This window comes from Calidris pugnax, unplaced genomic scaffold, assembly GCF_001431845.1.
Source record: "Calidris pugnax isolate Ruff unplaced genomic scaffold, ASM143184v1 scaffold102, whole genome shotgun sequence".
Classification (NCBI taxonomy): Eukaryota; Metazoa; Chordata; class Aves; order Charadriiformes; family Scolopacidae; genus Calidris; species Calidris pugnax.
The window spans coordinates 315149-330339 of record NW_015090846.1 but is presented as its reverse complement, the minus strand read 5'-3'; the positions used below and the strand labels follow the sequence as shown (position 1 = coordinate 330339).

Genomic DNA, 15191 nt, shown 5'->3' with positions numbered 1-15191 from the left:
TTTCATTTTTTTTTTTAAAGGGTTAATAACCAAGAACTCCCCAAAAGAACTCCCCAAAGTCTCAGCTTGCAATAATGACCACACATGCCTAGGGCGTGGGGGCAGTTAAGACACTGCCTTTAGCCCCAAACTCAATTTCCCCCCATCTCCAACTCATCCTACCACCACCCACAGTGATGGGGGTCACTTGCCTGTTCCTGCTGGAGAGCTGTCCTCATCCACCTTTGCCTGAGCAAAGGGACCAAATTCCCCATCGCCCACATAAGTCCTCCCTGCAGCTTGTCCCATCTGGTGACAGCCCACAGTGTCACCTGCTGCCAGGGTGTAGATTGGGGTTTCTCCTGCCTGATGTTCAGGCTTCTCTTGCAACAGCCACTGTAGTTTCATAGTCCAGGCAAAGGCTGAGGGAACGATGTCCCCAACACCTTCACTTCTGCCATGGCTGGAGGCACAGAGCTGTTAATCCGAGACTCTGCCCACACGGTATTGATCAGCAAGCACTGACTGGGCAACGCAGGGCTGAGGGTCAGTGCCCGTGGGAGGGTTTTCCAGAAAGGCACCTCCATGGCAGTTGATGCAACCGGATGGTCTGATTACTTTGGCCTCTCCTGGGCCTGAGCCTGGCCTTGAGCCCTCTGATCAGAGCAGTCATGTGGCATTTTGCTAATAAGGTGACGCCCTGCATGGGCAGCACATTGTCAGGTGGAAGAGGAAACCGAGACAGGCCGAGGGAGAGGTTTACGGACTTTTCTGTCCTACCAGCCATGGATAGGAAGCAGCAGCAAGCAGAGAAGGTACAGTATGCCCACGCTGCCACGATTAACACCCTTCATTTCTTCCTAGCCCTACTCTCTTTTCATGCTTCAGTAATTCCCCCTTCTCTTATTTTTAACATTTCTTCTCCAAACCTTGATCCCATAGTTTTTGCCAGGTCCTCCGAAGAGCAAAGAGCATTTTCTCTGGGGGCTCAGCACCACACAGAGGCTTTGTCACCTTGCGGATTTAGCTGTTTCTTTCTTCTTTTCTGTGCTTAACTCCTGGGAGGAGGCGGGGGGATGGCTATTTTCTCATTGCCTTGGAAATCAAAGGGCATGTTCTCACTGGCTTTGCATTCTCAGTGCACTCAGGATGCAAAGTCCAGAGTCCTGTAGGAGAGTGTCTGATTCAGTAGATCCAACAGAGGAGGGGGGAGCAGAGGGAACTGAAAACTTTTAGAGTACGATTTAAACATCTTCAAGCTGAAGGATGTCCAACCCTGTTCACCCAAGAGGATGTTGTTATTCTTTTGGGGCAAAAATTGGCAAGTTCATTTCCTGGTTAGCTGTTGGGTTAGCTCCGTTTTGTTTCTCCACCCAGGGAGATGGCACGGTGCTTTGTAAGGCTTTCACTCCCACATGACCCCATCAGACCCCAGGAGCCTGTTGGCATCACCCACAATTTCCTGAAAAGCTCTCACTGTTCTCTCTCCAAATGCTCCTGTAATTTGGCCAGTCCCATACTGGTACTGCTGGACAGAGGTTCTGTTAATATACCTGGGTTCTCCAGTAACTGGGAGGTTCACCAGCATAAGGGCACATTGCCCCAAGGCCTGCACATCACAGCCAGTTCTTCCCTCACCATCACTGGTGATGCACGATCCCTGGCCAGTCAGAGAAAAGACATTTTAATCCTGCCCCAAACTTACCTAAATTCTGCCTCCTCAAAGGCCAAAGGGTAGTTTTATTTGGCACAAGCGTTCTAATTAACTTTATAGCCTAATGCTGCTGTAAGATGTAACGAAACAGTTTCTGACAGTACATAAGATGAATATTTCTTTCACGACTTGCTTTCTTCCCACTTACCATGGGATGGAAGGGTTTGACTTTGTCAAATGCATGGAAATGCTCAGCTGGAAGGTGCCCAGAGGGTTGGAGATGTATCTTTATCCTGGTGGCATTTCCTCAGCGGGGTGAGAATCGGTATCGGGAGATCAAGTTTCTTTTTTGCAGCTTTTCTGGATGGCCTACAATGGTCTCCAGCGTGCCATCAGTAGACCTGTACCTCACGTTGGCACTTTTGTGTGCCCTCAGAGAGGTTGGGATGGAGACTCAGATCTAGGTTATTTGCTACCTCGTGCGTATCGGGGGGAAGTTTTGTCTCGACATTTGCTCTGTGCTTTGCAGGCCAGGCCCTACGGCCTGCTGAAGCCGACAGCTTTAGGCAAGATCCCAGGCAGATTCCAACTTCATCAGGAAGCGTTGCCCCATCTCCCTGTGCCGCCGCTCCAGCAAACGCTGGACCGCTACCTGCTGGCCCTGCAGCCCATCATCAGCGAGGAGGAGCTGAACCACACGCAGGAGCTGGTGGCTGAGTTCCGCAAACCTGGAGGCGTTGGGGAGAGGCTGCAGAAAGGCCTGGAGAGAAGAGCCAAGAAAATGGAGAACTGGGTAGGTCGGGACTCTGTCCCCAGTTTCTGGTTAGGGTGGGTGGAGGTCTGATGCACACCTCTCAAATGTCCTGGCTGCATCCACTGGTACCTGTGTTTTAATGGCATCACCATAATAACCCACCTTCCTGAGCTCCTTCCCAGGACTCGGGTGAGCAGAGAAATTTATGGCAGAACAGGGAGTTGTTGACCATGTCTGTGGTTGCTGAAGCCTGTTAGCATCACACAACTGCCCCAAGAAGTTGAAGGAAACCCTCTGCTTGAGCCCTGCACCGGGAGCCCCCACTGCCTTGCTCAGATCCCCCTCTACTCATCCATGTGCAAAGCACAAAACCCAAACAGTTTGTTTGCAAAGTGTTGGACAGAGCTGGGGGCAGGATGCTGAGACCGTTAAGCCGGGCTTGGGTCAAAGAGCAGCAGCTGCCATGCCTGCATGTTGCCTTTCTCTGTCCCAGCTCTCAGACTGGTGGCTGAAGACAGCTTACCTGGAGTATCGCCTGCCCGTGGTGGTCCACTCCAGCCCAGGTGTGGTTTTACCCAAGCAGGATTTTCTGGATCGACAAGGTCAGCTCAGGTAAAAGTCCTTTTTTACCTTCTCTTAAAGTTTCAGATGGGATGAGCTATCTCTGCTGGACGGGGAGGAGGGTGTTCACGCTGATTGGGAGAGAGACTAATTATCATGTGGTCCCCAAGTTTGATAGCTGTCTGTGCTGTGCGAGAGGGCTGTGCAGATAAGGAAAGGCTGCCAGGCTGTAAGGAGACTTCTGGTTGCACCAGATTAAATATTTCATCAGGGGAGAAAACCAAAGACTCTGGTGGTTCAGGTACTGAACAGGCACTGAAAACCTAGGTTTTGGTCTTGGCTCTAGCACAGATCTTCACTATGAGGTGGCCAAATCACTGGCTGGAGTCATTGTGAGGATTCATGTGACACACTGAAGACTAAGAGGCGCTAAGATTGTGTGTACAGTTAAAGAAGGCATAAAAAGTAGACCAGGCACGTAAGGGAGACCAACCAGAAATGCCTCTGGAGTTTGCTAGTTTAAAGGAATGGGGGAGTCTGCTGCAGGGACTGTCATTCAGTGAGTTCCTGCAGGGGACTGTCCCCTGCTGTGTCATTTCGCTTGTGATTTATGGTTTGGGAAACTTAACAGTGACCAGCCTCTCCAAGCTTTTCTTGCAATCAAACCCTGCCGTGTCCTCTCTTCCTTGTGGCCTCCCTTTAATTTTTAACCACCACTACGAGTGCATTTAATCCACCTGCAAAACTTTAACGTTGACCTTTATACAGCGTTACCTTCGCCACAGTTCACACGTGTGTTTGTATAGTTTGTGGCTGAAAGAAGTATAGAAACATCCAGTATAGAAAGAAGTTTGAGAGCGTGGGTTGAGACTAAAGCTTCAGAAACCAGAAGGCAAGTTTAGAAAGGGGAGTTTTCCATTCCTTAATCTCTGGCAACACAGCTGGCTGAAAGCAAGTTGGCTAACCTTTCCCCCCAAGCCCTGACTCTGCTCCCAGGCTGGTTGCTCTCTGAAGGGAGCACAGGCTGTCTCACTGTTGTTGCCCAGCTGTTTTAATGCTTCAGGTTTTGCAATAAGGCTGTGAAATTTTCATTGAAAACTATTTTGCAGGATGCCTTATTTGTTTAACAGCTCTTACGTTCTTGAAGTTACACCCTTTGATCTTTCCTAGGGATGGGTAGGCTGAGCAGATCTAGATGACACTGCCTGCAAATGCCAAATGCTCGCGCCGCTTTAAAGCCTTTGAATCTCACTCAGCTGACTCCAACCTCTTGTCACAGTGACCTCCTGCCTCTTTCCTCCCATGTGTGGGTGGGTGCTCCCAGGTCAGAGTAGGCCAACCTGTCACTCCCGAGCTAAGCAGTTTGATGTGGCTTGTCACAGCCTCCCTCCCTGCTGGGAGTTGGCATTTGCAGTGTTTATGTCGAGCTGGGTAAACACAACGCCTCGGTGGCGGCATGCAGCGTGCCCACATTTGTTTCAGATCCCTCAATGCCAGAGGAATGCTCTTAAGAGATGCATTAGCAGCAGAACGTTCATTGGGTAGGAACTAAGTAAGTCAGCAGTGGTGAGTCTTGGACACAGGGAGACACAGCTGCGCCTTGGCTTGAAACTCAAGAGGCAGCACATGGCCAGGGAAGGGCAGAAATCCCCTTTTCTCAGTGTTGTTTTAATGCTAAGATGCAGCACTAGGATGTGACAAAATCACAACACGTCAGTAAAAAGTGCTGCTGTTAGAGGGTCATTTATGCATCTGGACCGAACCCCACTTTCTTGAAAGTTGTCCAGAGTTTCTTGGTTATACAGTAAGATACATAAAAAAGTGCCACGTGGTAGGATGATCCAGCAATCTCAAATCACAACTCCAGAGTGGCTGTATGAGCTCACCAGAGATGGGTACGACAGGGGCTTGGCAGAAGAAAGTTCTAAGGAGCAGAGAGAAGCTCTGCTAGCCCTCCACAGCTAGTTCCTCAGCCCCAGATGTTCTGTGTTTGAATCTCAATTTGTTACGTTTGATGTTTTTCCAGGTTTGCTGCCAGGCTGATTGAGGGCATCCTGGATTTCAAGACCATGATTGACAAGTAAGTTAGAGACCCTCCTGACTTCTCATGTGTTCCTTGCTGTCATAGAAAGGCTGAGCCTAGTCAATAAATCTCCCTTCCAAATAGAAAGGCAAGAGAACACAACACATATTTGAAAAGAGATATTGTAATCAACATCACCACTTGCTGCCAAGGTAACTACCACTGGAAAAAAGCAAATTTACTTTTCTTTCTTAGTGCTCTTTGTTTATCTTAATACTTTCATTGGCACGCGTACGTGCTTAGGAGGAGTGAACCTGACTGACAGTCCTGTGGAGCTACATACTTTTGTTTGCCCACAGAACAAGTTACAGCTCAGGCTGGAGGAATTTGTTTCTCTTGGTTTGGGTTTCTGGTGTTTCTCATCTCTAGATGAGCTCTAGAGGGACTTGTTCCTCCCTACTCTTTTTCTTCTGATCACCAGCAAACCTCTGCTCAACACGCCTTATTTATGTTCCAAAAATACGTTTACCAACACATGCAGATGTTCTGTGATTGAATCTCAATTTGTTACGTTTGATGTTTTTCCAGGTTTGCTGCCAGGCTGATTGAGGGCATCCTGGATTTCAAGACCATGATTGACAAGTAAGTTAGAGACCCTCCTGACTTCTCATGTGTTCCTTGCTGTCATAGAAAGGCTGAGCCTAGTCAATAAATCTCCCTTCCAAATAGAAAGGCAAGAGAACACAACACATATTTGAAAAGAGATATTGTAATCAACATCACCACTTGCTGCCAAGGTAACTACCACTGGAAAAAAGCAAATTTACTTTTCTTTCTTAGTGCTCTTTGTTTATCTTAATACTTTCATTGGCACGCGTACGTGCTTAGGAGGAGTGAACCTGACTGACAGTCCTGTGGAGCTACATACTTTTGTTTGCCCACAGAACAAGTTACAGCTCAGGCTGCAGGAATTTGTTTCTCTTGGTTTGGGTTTCTGGTGTTTCTCATCTCTAGATGAGCTCTAGAGGGACTTGTTCCTCCCTACTCTTTTTCTTCTGATCACCAGCAAACCTCTGCTCAACATGCCTTATTTACGTTCCAAAAATACATTTACCAACACATTACCAACATCACACTTTTACATCCAAATTCAGACAAGGCTCAGGGCCAGTCATGAGAAGGGCAGTTGGAACATGACTGCTCAAGTGATTGATTGAGTCCTGGTCTAGTGCATGAGTCATAGATAGCACAGCACTCAAAATTATAGCCAAAACCCTCTTTCTGCCATTTCACTAGAAACAATGCATCTCCCAGTACGTTGTGCCCTGGATTCTTCTCTACAGACAGCATGGTCTATGCTAAGCTATGTAGTAGGTCGAGAGATCAGTTTCTCTGGTGTTACAGAGAGGATAGTGTTTTTCCACTTCCCCAATGAAAGGCCAGCAGACAAGACATTTTTTGTAGCCCCTGCTAAGAAAGCTGGTAGGAGTGGGGAAGGATGGCCCTTTTTTTATACCACCAGCACCAAGGTGTTTAGGTCTGACTGAGCCAGTGACAGAACTGCATGGCTGAGCCCGTGCCTGTTTTGTGTGGGGAGCACACACTTTCTCATTGGTCTGTTTTCTCTCCCCCTTTCTCCTTACCTTGCTGTGTCTCCAGTGAGACCCTGCCAGTGGAGTACATGGGTGGGAAGCCCCTCTGCATGAACCAGTACTACCAGATCCTCTCATCCTGCCGCATTCCCGGGCCCAAGCGGGACTCCATCGTCAACTATGCCAAGGGCAAAAAGCAGTCCAGACACATCACAGTGGTTCATAACTTCCAGGTATGGCAACTCCTGAGCTTTTTGAGGTTTGTTGAGATGTAGGTGTCTCTTTCAGCAAGCTGTGGTCCTGAGGAAAGGCAACAGAAGGTCTCTGCCCACAAGGTTTGCCTCACCAGGAATTCATTGCTGCTTCCTTTATCGCCTTTGGCCTTAACTGGCCAACAGCTGGGATGGGTGTGTGTGAGCAACAGACCATGAGGCAGAAAAACCCTCTCTTCCTCTGTTTCTTATCCCTGCAATTCCTGTCTCTCAAAGCCCTGAGATCATGTCTGGAATTGGAAATTGCAAGTGGAAATTGGATAACAAACCCTACCTCCACAGCTGAGGCTCAGAAATAGGAATTCCTCATGTGTTTTGGCCCTCATTACCATGGTTTCTGAGCTTCCTTAAAAAAAACCTGGACTGTATTTATGCCCTGCAAGAAAAGTTGGACTTGGGTCTCTCAATTCTGAGCATTTTTCAAAGGTCTGCTTACAAGCTGGGTTCTTAGGTCAGGTCCTACCTCCTCAAAGTGGCTGTTCCCTGTTTCTGGCGCTGGACAACAAGGATCTTCTCTCATGCTCGGTCTCTGTCCTTGTCTGCTCTTCTCACCTTCAGTTCTTTGAGCTGGATGTTTACAACAGTGATGGAAGTCCTCTTACCACTGACCAGCTCTTCATTCAGCTGGAGAAGATATGGAACACCTCCCTCCAAACAAACAAAGAACCTATTGGGATCCTCACCACCAACCACCGAAACAGCTGGGCAAAAGCCTATAACAACCTCCTGAAAGGTCTGTAGAGTCCCCAACGTGCAAGTGGTACAAACACCACAAATGCTTGAACTAGCAACCCCACCCCTGTGCTCTGCTCAGTTCTTTACTTTGGAAGCTTGTTCTGGACAGAAAACGTGAGCTTCCACCTCAAAGAAGCAACTTGATTTCATTGCAAAGTATTGTTAGTTCTATTTTGGATGGTAAAGAAAGACGGGTAAAGTCTGAAGCTTGGTTTGTTAGACCTGAAATCCTTGAGTTTGTTGCCTTGCAAATGGGTGGGATGTAAGAAACATGAAAAAAAGAGGGTGAATGCAGCATGCTCACATCTGTAACTGCCCAGCTGGCTACAATTTTAATAACCATATACACCCCTAAATGACCAGTACTGCACTGAGATACAATGGGAATCCAGCACTGGGCCCTTCAAACCTGCTCTTTCAAATTTCAGTCTCCCTCCAATTCAAATGGAAGTTTTTCGACCCCCCTTCCTTATTTGCTGTTCATTTCTCTCCCAGATAAGACCAACAAGGAATCTGTGCGTACGATTGAGAAGAGCATTTGCACTGTCTGCCTGGATGCCCCCATGCCCCGGGTGTCTGAGGACGTCTACAACAGCCGCGTGGCCGCCCAGATGCTCCACGGCGGAGGCAGCCGCTTGAACAGTGGGAACCGATGGTTTGACAAAACCCTTCAAGTAAGTGCTGATGGTCTAAAGATGCTGAAGATACGGGTCTGGAACGAGATGCTTTTTCCTGAGACTACAAAAGTCCATGAAATCCCAGAAAACTTTCGCAGGAAGTCTTTCCTCCTATCAAAGAGAGTGGAGAAATAGGGGAGACAAGGCGTGGTGGCTGACAGTATGAGATCTTACGGTTTCCCTTGCAGTCACCACAAAGCACTCATTCCTGCCTCAGGGACTTTTGTTTCTTTTACTCCTCTGCCCACGCTTATTCAGTGTAGCAGTTCTTTGTGTTCCTTGTAAATCAATTTTCTGCCTGTGGTGAACAATGCCTCGTGTGCTTGGAGGCAGCCCAAACGTAGGGAGGTCTGTTCCTTGTCTCTCCCCTAGGCTTGTCACTTCTGTTTCTGCCAGGAGCTGCCCAATGGCTTTTTTGTTTTGTTTTGTTTCAAATATCAGCTGCCATCCCACGGCATTCCTCTGATCTCTTCTCCATTCAATCTTGTCAAGAGCCTTCAATAGCAGCTGCTATTTGAGCTTCTCCTTCATTAGTTTGTATATTCTGGCTTGTGGATAGTAGCAATGGTGCTTTCAAAGATTCTTCTTGTACCTGCTGAACTCTTCATAATGTTTTCAGCTATTTTATTCCTATTTAGAACTCTTCATTGATGGGATAAAGCTTAGATGTTCCAGCTAATTGAAAAGTAAGGGTAAGCCAGTTCATGGCGATATTATTCCTGTATTATGTGTCCATCTAAGTACATCAAAACCATTGGACTACTCTGTGGACAGGACACTGAGCACACCAATGCATCTATCAGGCACACACTTACCCAGTTAAGTTTGCAAAACTGTACCAGTGCTGTGAGATCTTCTAGGCCTGCTGAAAGGCGTCCATTGCTGTTCTGCTAAACAAGACCTTTGCGTGACCTTTCCAGGGTGCAAGGACAGGCTCACTGTCCGTTCTGTTACAGAGCAGTGAGGTACTAAGATATCTCTGGGTAGGTCCCACTTCTCACACGGGATGTCTGTTTCCAACACTCTCCTCTGGTGTTTCTCTCCTAGTTCATCATTGCTGAAGATGGCTCCTGTGGTCTCGTGTACGAGCACGCTCCCTCGGAAGGCCCGCCCATCGTTGCTCTTCTGGATCACATCGTGGAGTTCACGTGAGTCCTGCTTCCTCTGCTTTTCCTCAGCTTTGGAGATAGGTTTTTTAAACCACCTGCCACCCAAGAACGTGCCTCTTCACAGCTCACACCCTAGGAATTAGTTCTGGAGAGAGGGCAGTGGCGTGCGAATTAAGCATTGCAGTTCTTGTATTCGTGAAGGGAAGTGAGTGGCCAAGCTGCTCTGATCAAAGTGTTGCTACTGCTTCCATCCTCAGGAAATTACAGTGTTCAGAGTTAAAAGGACTTTTGCCTGGGAGAGGTGTTTCTTTGGGGCAGAAGGTGCAGAAGACGTTTCATTCATACCCTTCAGAAAACACTATAATGGCACTGTGAAGAATTTTTCAGCCTGTGACTAATATCACAAGGTGTTAGGGAAGATCTGTGTATTTCTACCTGAGCCCTGAAGTGCTCAGCTGAGCCTCGTTAAAGGTCTGGTTTAACATAATCATTTCTCTATGCAGGAAGAAACCCGAGCTGGTGAGATCACCCATGATTCCTTTGCCAATGCCCAAAAAGCTGCGGTTTAACATCACCCCAGAAATCAAGAATGACATAGAGAAGGCAAAGCAGAACCTCAACATGTAAGTATGAAGCAGTGGAGAGGTCTGGTGAGTGACTGAGGGAATAATTCATGTCCCCCTTTGCAACGTGCCAGTCATTTAAATGAGGCTTCCCCCACTGCAATGATTTCTTGGGTCAACAGCATCAAACCCAGCTGAAAAACACGCTAAAACTGCCAGCCAGGAATAAAGTCAAAGGTGATGGAAAGGGGTAATTACCAATCCATCTGACTTACTGAGAAGGAGCAAGGCTTTACTGGATCTAACTGGGGATACTGGAGCGTAAACACATACACACACACACACTCCCATCTAAGCTTGTGAAGATTTTCAGCAATAGCCAAAAAAGCTCATCTCTGTGGTGCTGCCCAAACAAATCTGTGTGTGATGGAGCTTTCTGTCCCCGCACAGACCAGCTCCAGGTACCCTGTTCTCTGAGCCTTGTGAAAGCAAGTCCATACCTTTATGTTACAAGAACAAGCAACAGGCAAATGAACACTTCCTTTTTCTTTCCTTGCAGAATGGTCGAAGACCTGGATGTCATAGTCATGGTCTTTCATCAATTTGGGAAAAACTTCCCCAAGTCAGAGAAGATAAGTCCTGATGCTTTTATCCAGCTGGCCCTGCAGTTGGCATATTACAGGTAAGACCACCACCAAGTAGCTTCTCAACCACTTCACCATCGAACTGAATACATAAGCTTAAGGTGTCCCAGACAAGTCCCTCACAGGCTGCTACAGCCTCCCTCCCAAGTCCCATGTTTTCCCCTTCCACTGGGACTGAACAGCAGATCTCATTTGTGGCAGCTGCCAAGCCCCAAGTGAGATTTATCCCTCTGTGTGTGTACAATCCCAGTAAAGAAGCATCAGAGATCAGCCGTCAATGGGACTCACTCACATGAAGTCCTCCCCTTCCTCCCCCCGAGTTTTTCCACTTCACAAGAGGCCTTTCTTTTCAAGACAAACTCACCTCTCTGACTTTCTTCTCCACCCCTCAGGATGTACGGCCATGCCTGTGCCACGTATGAGAGCGCATCGCTGAGGATGTTCCGCCTGGGCCGCACAGACACCATCCGTTCCACCTCCATAGAGTCTCTTCAGTTTGTGCAATCAATGGACAGCCCTGACAAATCGGTGAGGATCTCAAAGAAGTGGAGTAAGAGGGCTCCACTCCAGAAAAAGAGGAAAGCTGCTTATTTGGCTAACCCTCTTGTCAGCTGGTTGCAGCCAAGCAGAACTGCATCTGATGTGAACCTGAGCTAAAACATAGCTGGGAGTGTAGAGTTACACACCTTGGGTTTCATTTGGCTTTCCTTTCACATGTACTGAAAGCCTGGGAAACAAAACATGGAACATCTCTAATCCCACCAGAAAGAACTATGTCCCTTCTGAAAGTCTGTTTAGCAAGGATGCTAAACTGAAGGATGGAGAACTCCATTCAGAATGAAGTAATGCCGCAAACCAAAATGATTTAAAAATTAAATCTAAGAAATCTAAAAATTAGTCTAGTATAGACACACAAGGCAGAGATGCCCTCCATCCTAGAGGAACAGCCAAAATGAGTTTTTCCATTCTGCAGAAAAGTTTACAGACAGATCTATGTGTTCTCAGGACCAGGAGAAAGCAGAGCTGCTGAGGAGAGCTACCCAGGCCCACAGGGAATACACGGATATGGTGAGTGCCCTCTACGCAGCCAGACTTGGGGTTTTACATCACAAATGAGGGTTCTGGTGAAAGATGAGACCTTCTCTGCTGACGTAGCTACACTGCCATTAATGCTGTTGCATAGGTCTGACTCTGATCTAAGAGTGCTGCAGACCACAGACTGAATGTTCTCTCTCCAGCCAGTGCTTTAAATGTCCCTTGGACTTAACGAAAGGAGAGAATCAAATGTGAAAATAGCTTAGTTCTCACTGTCGCTGTTACCGATTAATGCCAAAGTTGCATCTGACTCTGATCTAAGAGTGCTGCAGACCACGGACTGGACTGAGTGTTCTCTCTCCAGCCAGTGCTTTAAGTGTCCCTTGTGACTTACCAAAAGGAGAGAATCAAATGTGAAAGTAGCTTAGTTCTCACTGTCGCCGTTACCGATTAATGCCAAAGTTGCAGGAGGACCCCTTAAACCAGAGGGACCCCATAGGCAGGAACTGTAAGGTTGGTTCCACTGCATGTTTAACTTCACAGTCCTTACAAACAGGAGCACCTATTGGTCCCGAAGGCAAGATTCTAGTTTCCTTCTAATGTTAAACATTTAAAGATTTTTTAGAAGTGATTTTTTCTTTAACCCAAAGAAATGAATAGTTTTTGCTCCCTTGCCTGCCAGACAGCTTTCATCTAGTCTTCCTTCCTTACAGGCAATAAGGGGCAATGCAATAGACCGCCACCTCTTGGGCTTGAAGCTTCAAGCCATTGAGGACCTCGTGAGTATGCCCGAGCTGTTCATGGACACGGCCTACGCTGTCGCAATGCACTTCAACCTCTCAACCAGCCAGGTAGGACTCATCTGAGCAAAGATAGAACCACACGTGCTCTGTATCCTTTTGTTTCCTTTCTTCTCCGCATTTCTCCTTCATTCCTTTCTGTTAGAAACTCATCTTCATTTGGCGACAAACTATTTAAGCCTGCTGCAAATCCCATAAAGTTGCAGCTCAGAGCTTAGAGCTGCCACAGTCCTTTTCAACCCTGTAAAACACCAGCATAACCAAGGCCAAGGTCACCAGAAGTGACTGGTGTCTACCTGCAAGCGGTATCAATTGCAGTTAGCTGCCAGAATGGCCTTACATTCACCTGCTGTGCTGTGATTCTTACTGATACAGTTCTGCCTGTAATTTATTACACTCTTGTCTTGGGGAGAAGAAATACCCCTTTGCAAATGCATAGGAAAAACCATTGCTACTAAGTGGCAGAATCCAGCATGGTCTGACCAAAAGGTCCTCTTCTAGAGCATTTCCATGAGATGGCAGTTTCTTCTGCTGTTGACAGAGCTGTTGGCATTTGATGGCTCTATTTCTAGCTGGCTGGTTAGAAGTTTTTAATCACATTGTCTCCACAGGTCCCGGCAAAGACAGACTGTGTGATGTGTTTTGGTCCCGTGGTTCCAGATGGCTACGGAGTCTGTTACAACCCTATGGATGAACACATCAACTTTGCAGTTTCAGCATTCAACAGCTGTGCTGACACAAATGCAGCCCGCATGTCGCATTATCTTGAGAAAGCACTGCTAGACATGAGGGCCTTGCTCCAGTCCACTCCTAAATCCAAATTGTAAGAGGCAAACAGAATGCAAAACCCCCAACTAAAGGGGCTGTCCCTCATGCACTGAAGTTCCCAGTTCCTCAGAAAATGATTTTGGGGGGACATCTTTACCCTGTCTGGAACCTAGGAGGGCGTCTACCACATGTCTTCAGCAAGAGATTACAGAATGGTCATCTGCAGGTATTGGCCTCTGTGGTGAGAGGAAACGTTGTCTTAAGCCGAAGTAGAACCGACTGATCCTTTCCTATCGATGCAAAGTGCACCTTCCTGTCCTCAAAGAGGACTGAAATACGATTTTTATGGAACTTACTGTAAAGGAATACAGAAAGCACAGTCCTTACCACTAGCTAAATCCATTTGGTGAGGAAGGTAGTTCTTCTCCTGGAAAAGCAGGGAATGTTTATTATAGATGCGACTACTGTAAGACCAAGTCTTTTTGCTGGTTTAGTGTTCTGAAGAGCGCAGCGTCTTTCAAACTTGACTGAAGATTTTTCTGCTGCTCCAGCAAAACGTCACCATTGAACTTTGGCAAGGGGAGAAAGAAGTTCTTAAGTCAGAGCAGATCCAGCCTTGTTAGAGTGCACTGCACTACTTATCCCAGGCACTCCGACCATTAGATCCTTTACAGGGCTGGAAATGTTCCCTTCCCCTCATTTTAGGATGCTGGGATCTCCTGTCTGTTGCACTGACCTTATTAACAACAGAATATCATATGCTACAAACTAAGGTGGGTTTTTTTGTTGTTGTTCTGGGCTCTTTGTTAAGCTTGCTGCTGTTGTCCTACCCATTGATCTTCAGGCTCAGCATAAAACTTTTTCCCCCAAAACCTTCTACAAAACTTCTCTCACACAGGTTTTCATACCTTTGGCTTTATGTACCTTAACATTTGCAGAGAGGAGATGGGATTGCCTATGCGTTTAGCAGGACACTTGCTTCATTGTACTTTTCTTTGGAATTGAGGAAAAGAAACAGATGCTGACCTTCTCTTTACCACCCAAAAGGCCACGTGCCTGGTCTCCTTCAGGGCGCACGATAATCCAATGGGGCTTCATACCTCGCTTTCAGGAACAACCTATTTGTGCATAATGTGTTATGCCCAAGTTGTGGACAAATAAGAACTTTTCTGAGCAGGAACTCCAGAACATACTTCCATTTCTGGCCCATATCACTCTCATTTAACAAGGCAGAAAACTTTGAAAAGCAGGAAGAAAGCAGAGAAGATGCAGATGTTTGTCCGCTGTGGCAGCCGTTGTTGCTGCAGTAACAGCACAACACCTTTTCTGCCACTTTTGGAGGGTTTTTTTTTTTCTTACTGCCATGTTACTCAGATTTGTGCCAGCTCCATTCTGTGAGAGCAGGATCTCATGATAGTGTTTCCATGTTCAGTTGACAAAACTTGAGACAGTAAAAGATTTCTATATAAACATAACATACAGTTTTAGCATAGGAATTTTTGTAAGCAGCACTTCCAATGCATCTGCCAGAATCCAAGCTCCTGACTATACTTTTATTTAGTAAAATCATATGGTAATGAAGAATTTTAGTGCTATTTCTGCAGCAGGAATTTAATATTTAAAATTGCACACCCTTCAAGATGTGGCTGCTGGGACATCCCCATAAACAAGAAGCACTAGGAGTCTGATGGCCTGTTTTGTTACAGGGGAATACTTGATCATAATTGCTACTATTCTGATCGTAGAACAGCAAGGGGCGTGATCAAAGTGCCTTGGTGAACATCTACAAAGAAATTTGCACTAAACCTGTTTAAAGAACAAAAAAAAAATCATATGGTAATGAAGAATTTTAGTGCTATTTCTGCAGCAGGAATTTAATATTTAAAATTGCACACCCTTCAAGATGTGGCTGCTGGGACATCTCCATAAACAAGAAGCACTAGGAGTCTGATGGCCTGTTTTGTTACAGGGGAATACTTGATCATAATTGCTACTATTCTGATCGTAGAACAGCAAGGGGCGTGA

The 15191-nt window shown here is 46.6% G+C and overlaps 1 protein-coding gene across 2 annotated transcripts; it reads left to right on the top strand.

Annotated features, from left to right (window-relative positions):
- Nucleotides 1-627: 627 nt before the first annotated feature.
- On the top strand, nt 628-14987 carry LOC106888563 (carnitine O-acetyltransferase). Of its 2 annotated transcripts, none has more exons than XM_014942860.1 (14): nt 628-794; nt 2163-2426; nt 2881-2999; nt 5560-5613; nt 6631-6796; nt 7394-7568; nt 8066-8244; nt 9295-9395; nt 9860-9979; nt 10479-10601; nt 10956-11091; nt 11569-11631; nt 12312-12449; nt 13010-14987. In XM_014942860.1, exons 1-14 carry the CDS (start codon nt 651-653, stop codon nt 13223-13225), a joined length of 1998 nt encoding a protein of 665 aa, XP_014798346.1. In that variant the 5' UTR covers nt 628-650; the 3' UTR covers nt 13226-14987. The 2 variants fall into 2 exon arrangements, with proteins under 2 accessions (XP_014798346.1, XP_014798345.1); XM_014942859.1 differs by lacking the exon at nt 5560-5613 and adding an exon at nt 4975-5028 and having other exon boundaries at nt 632-794.
- The last annotated feature ends 204 nt before the right edge of the window (nt 14988-15191 follow it).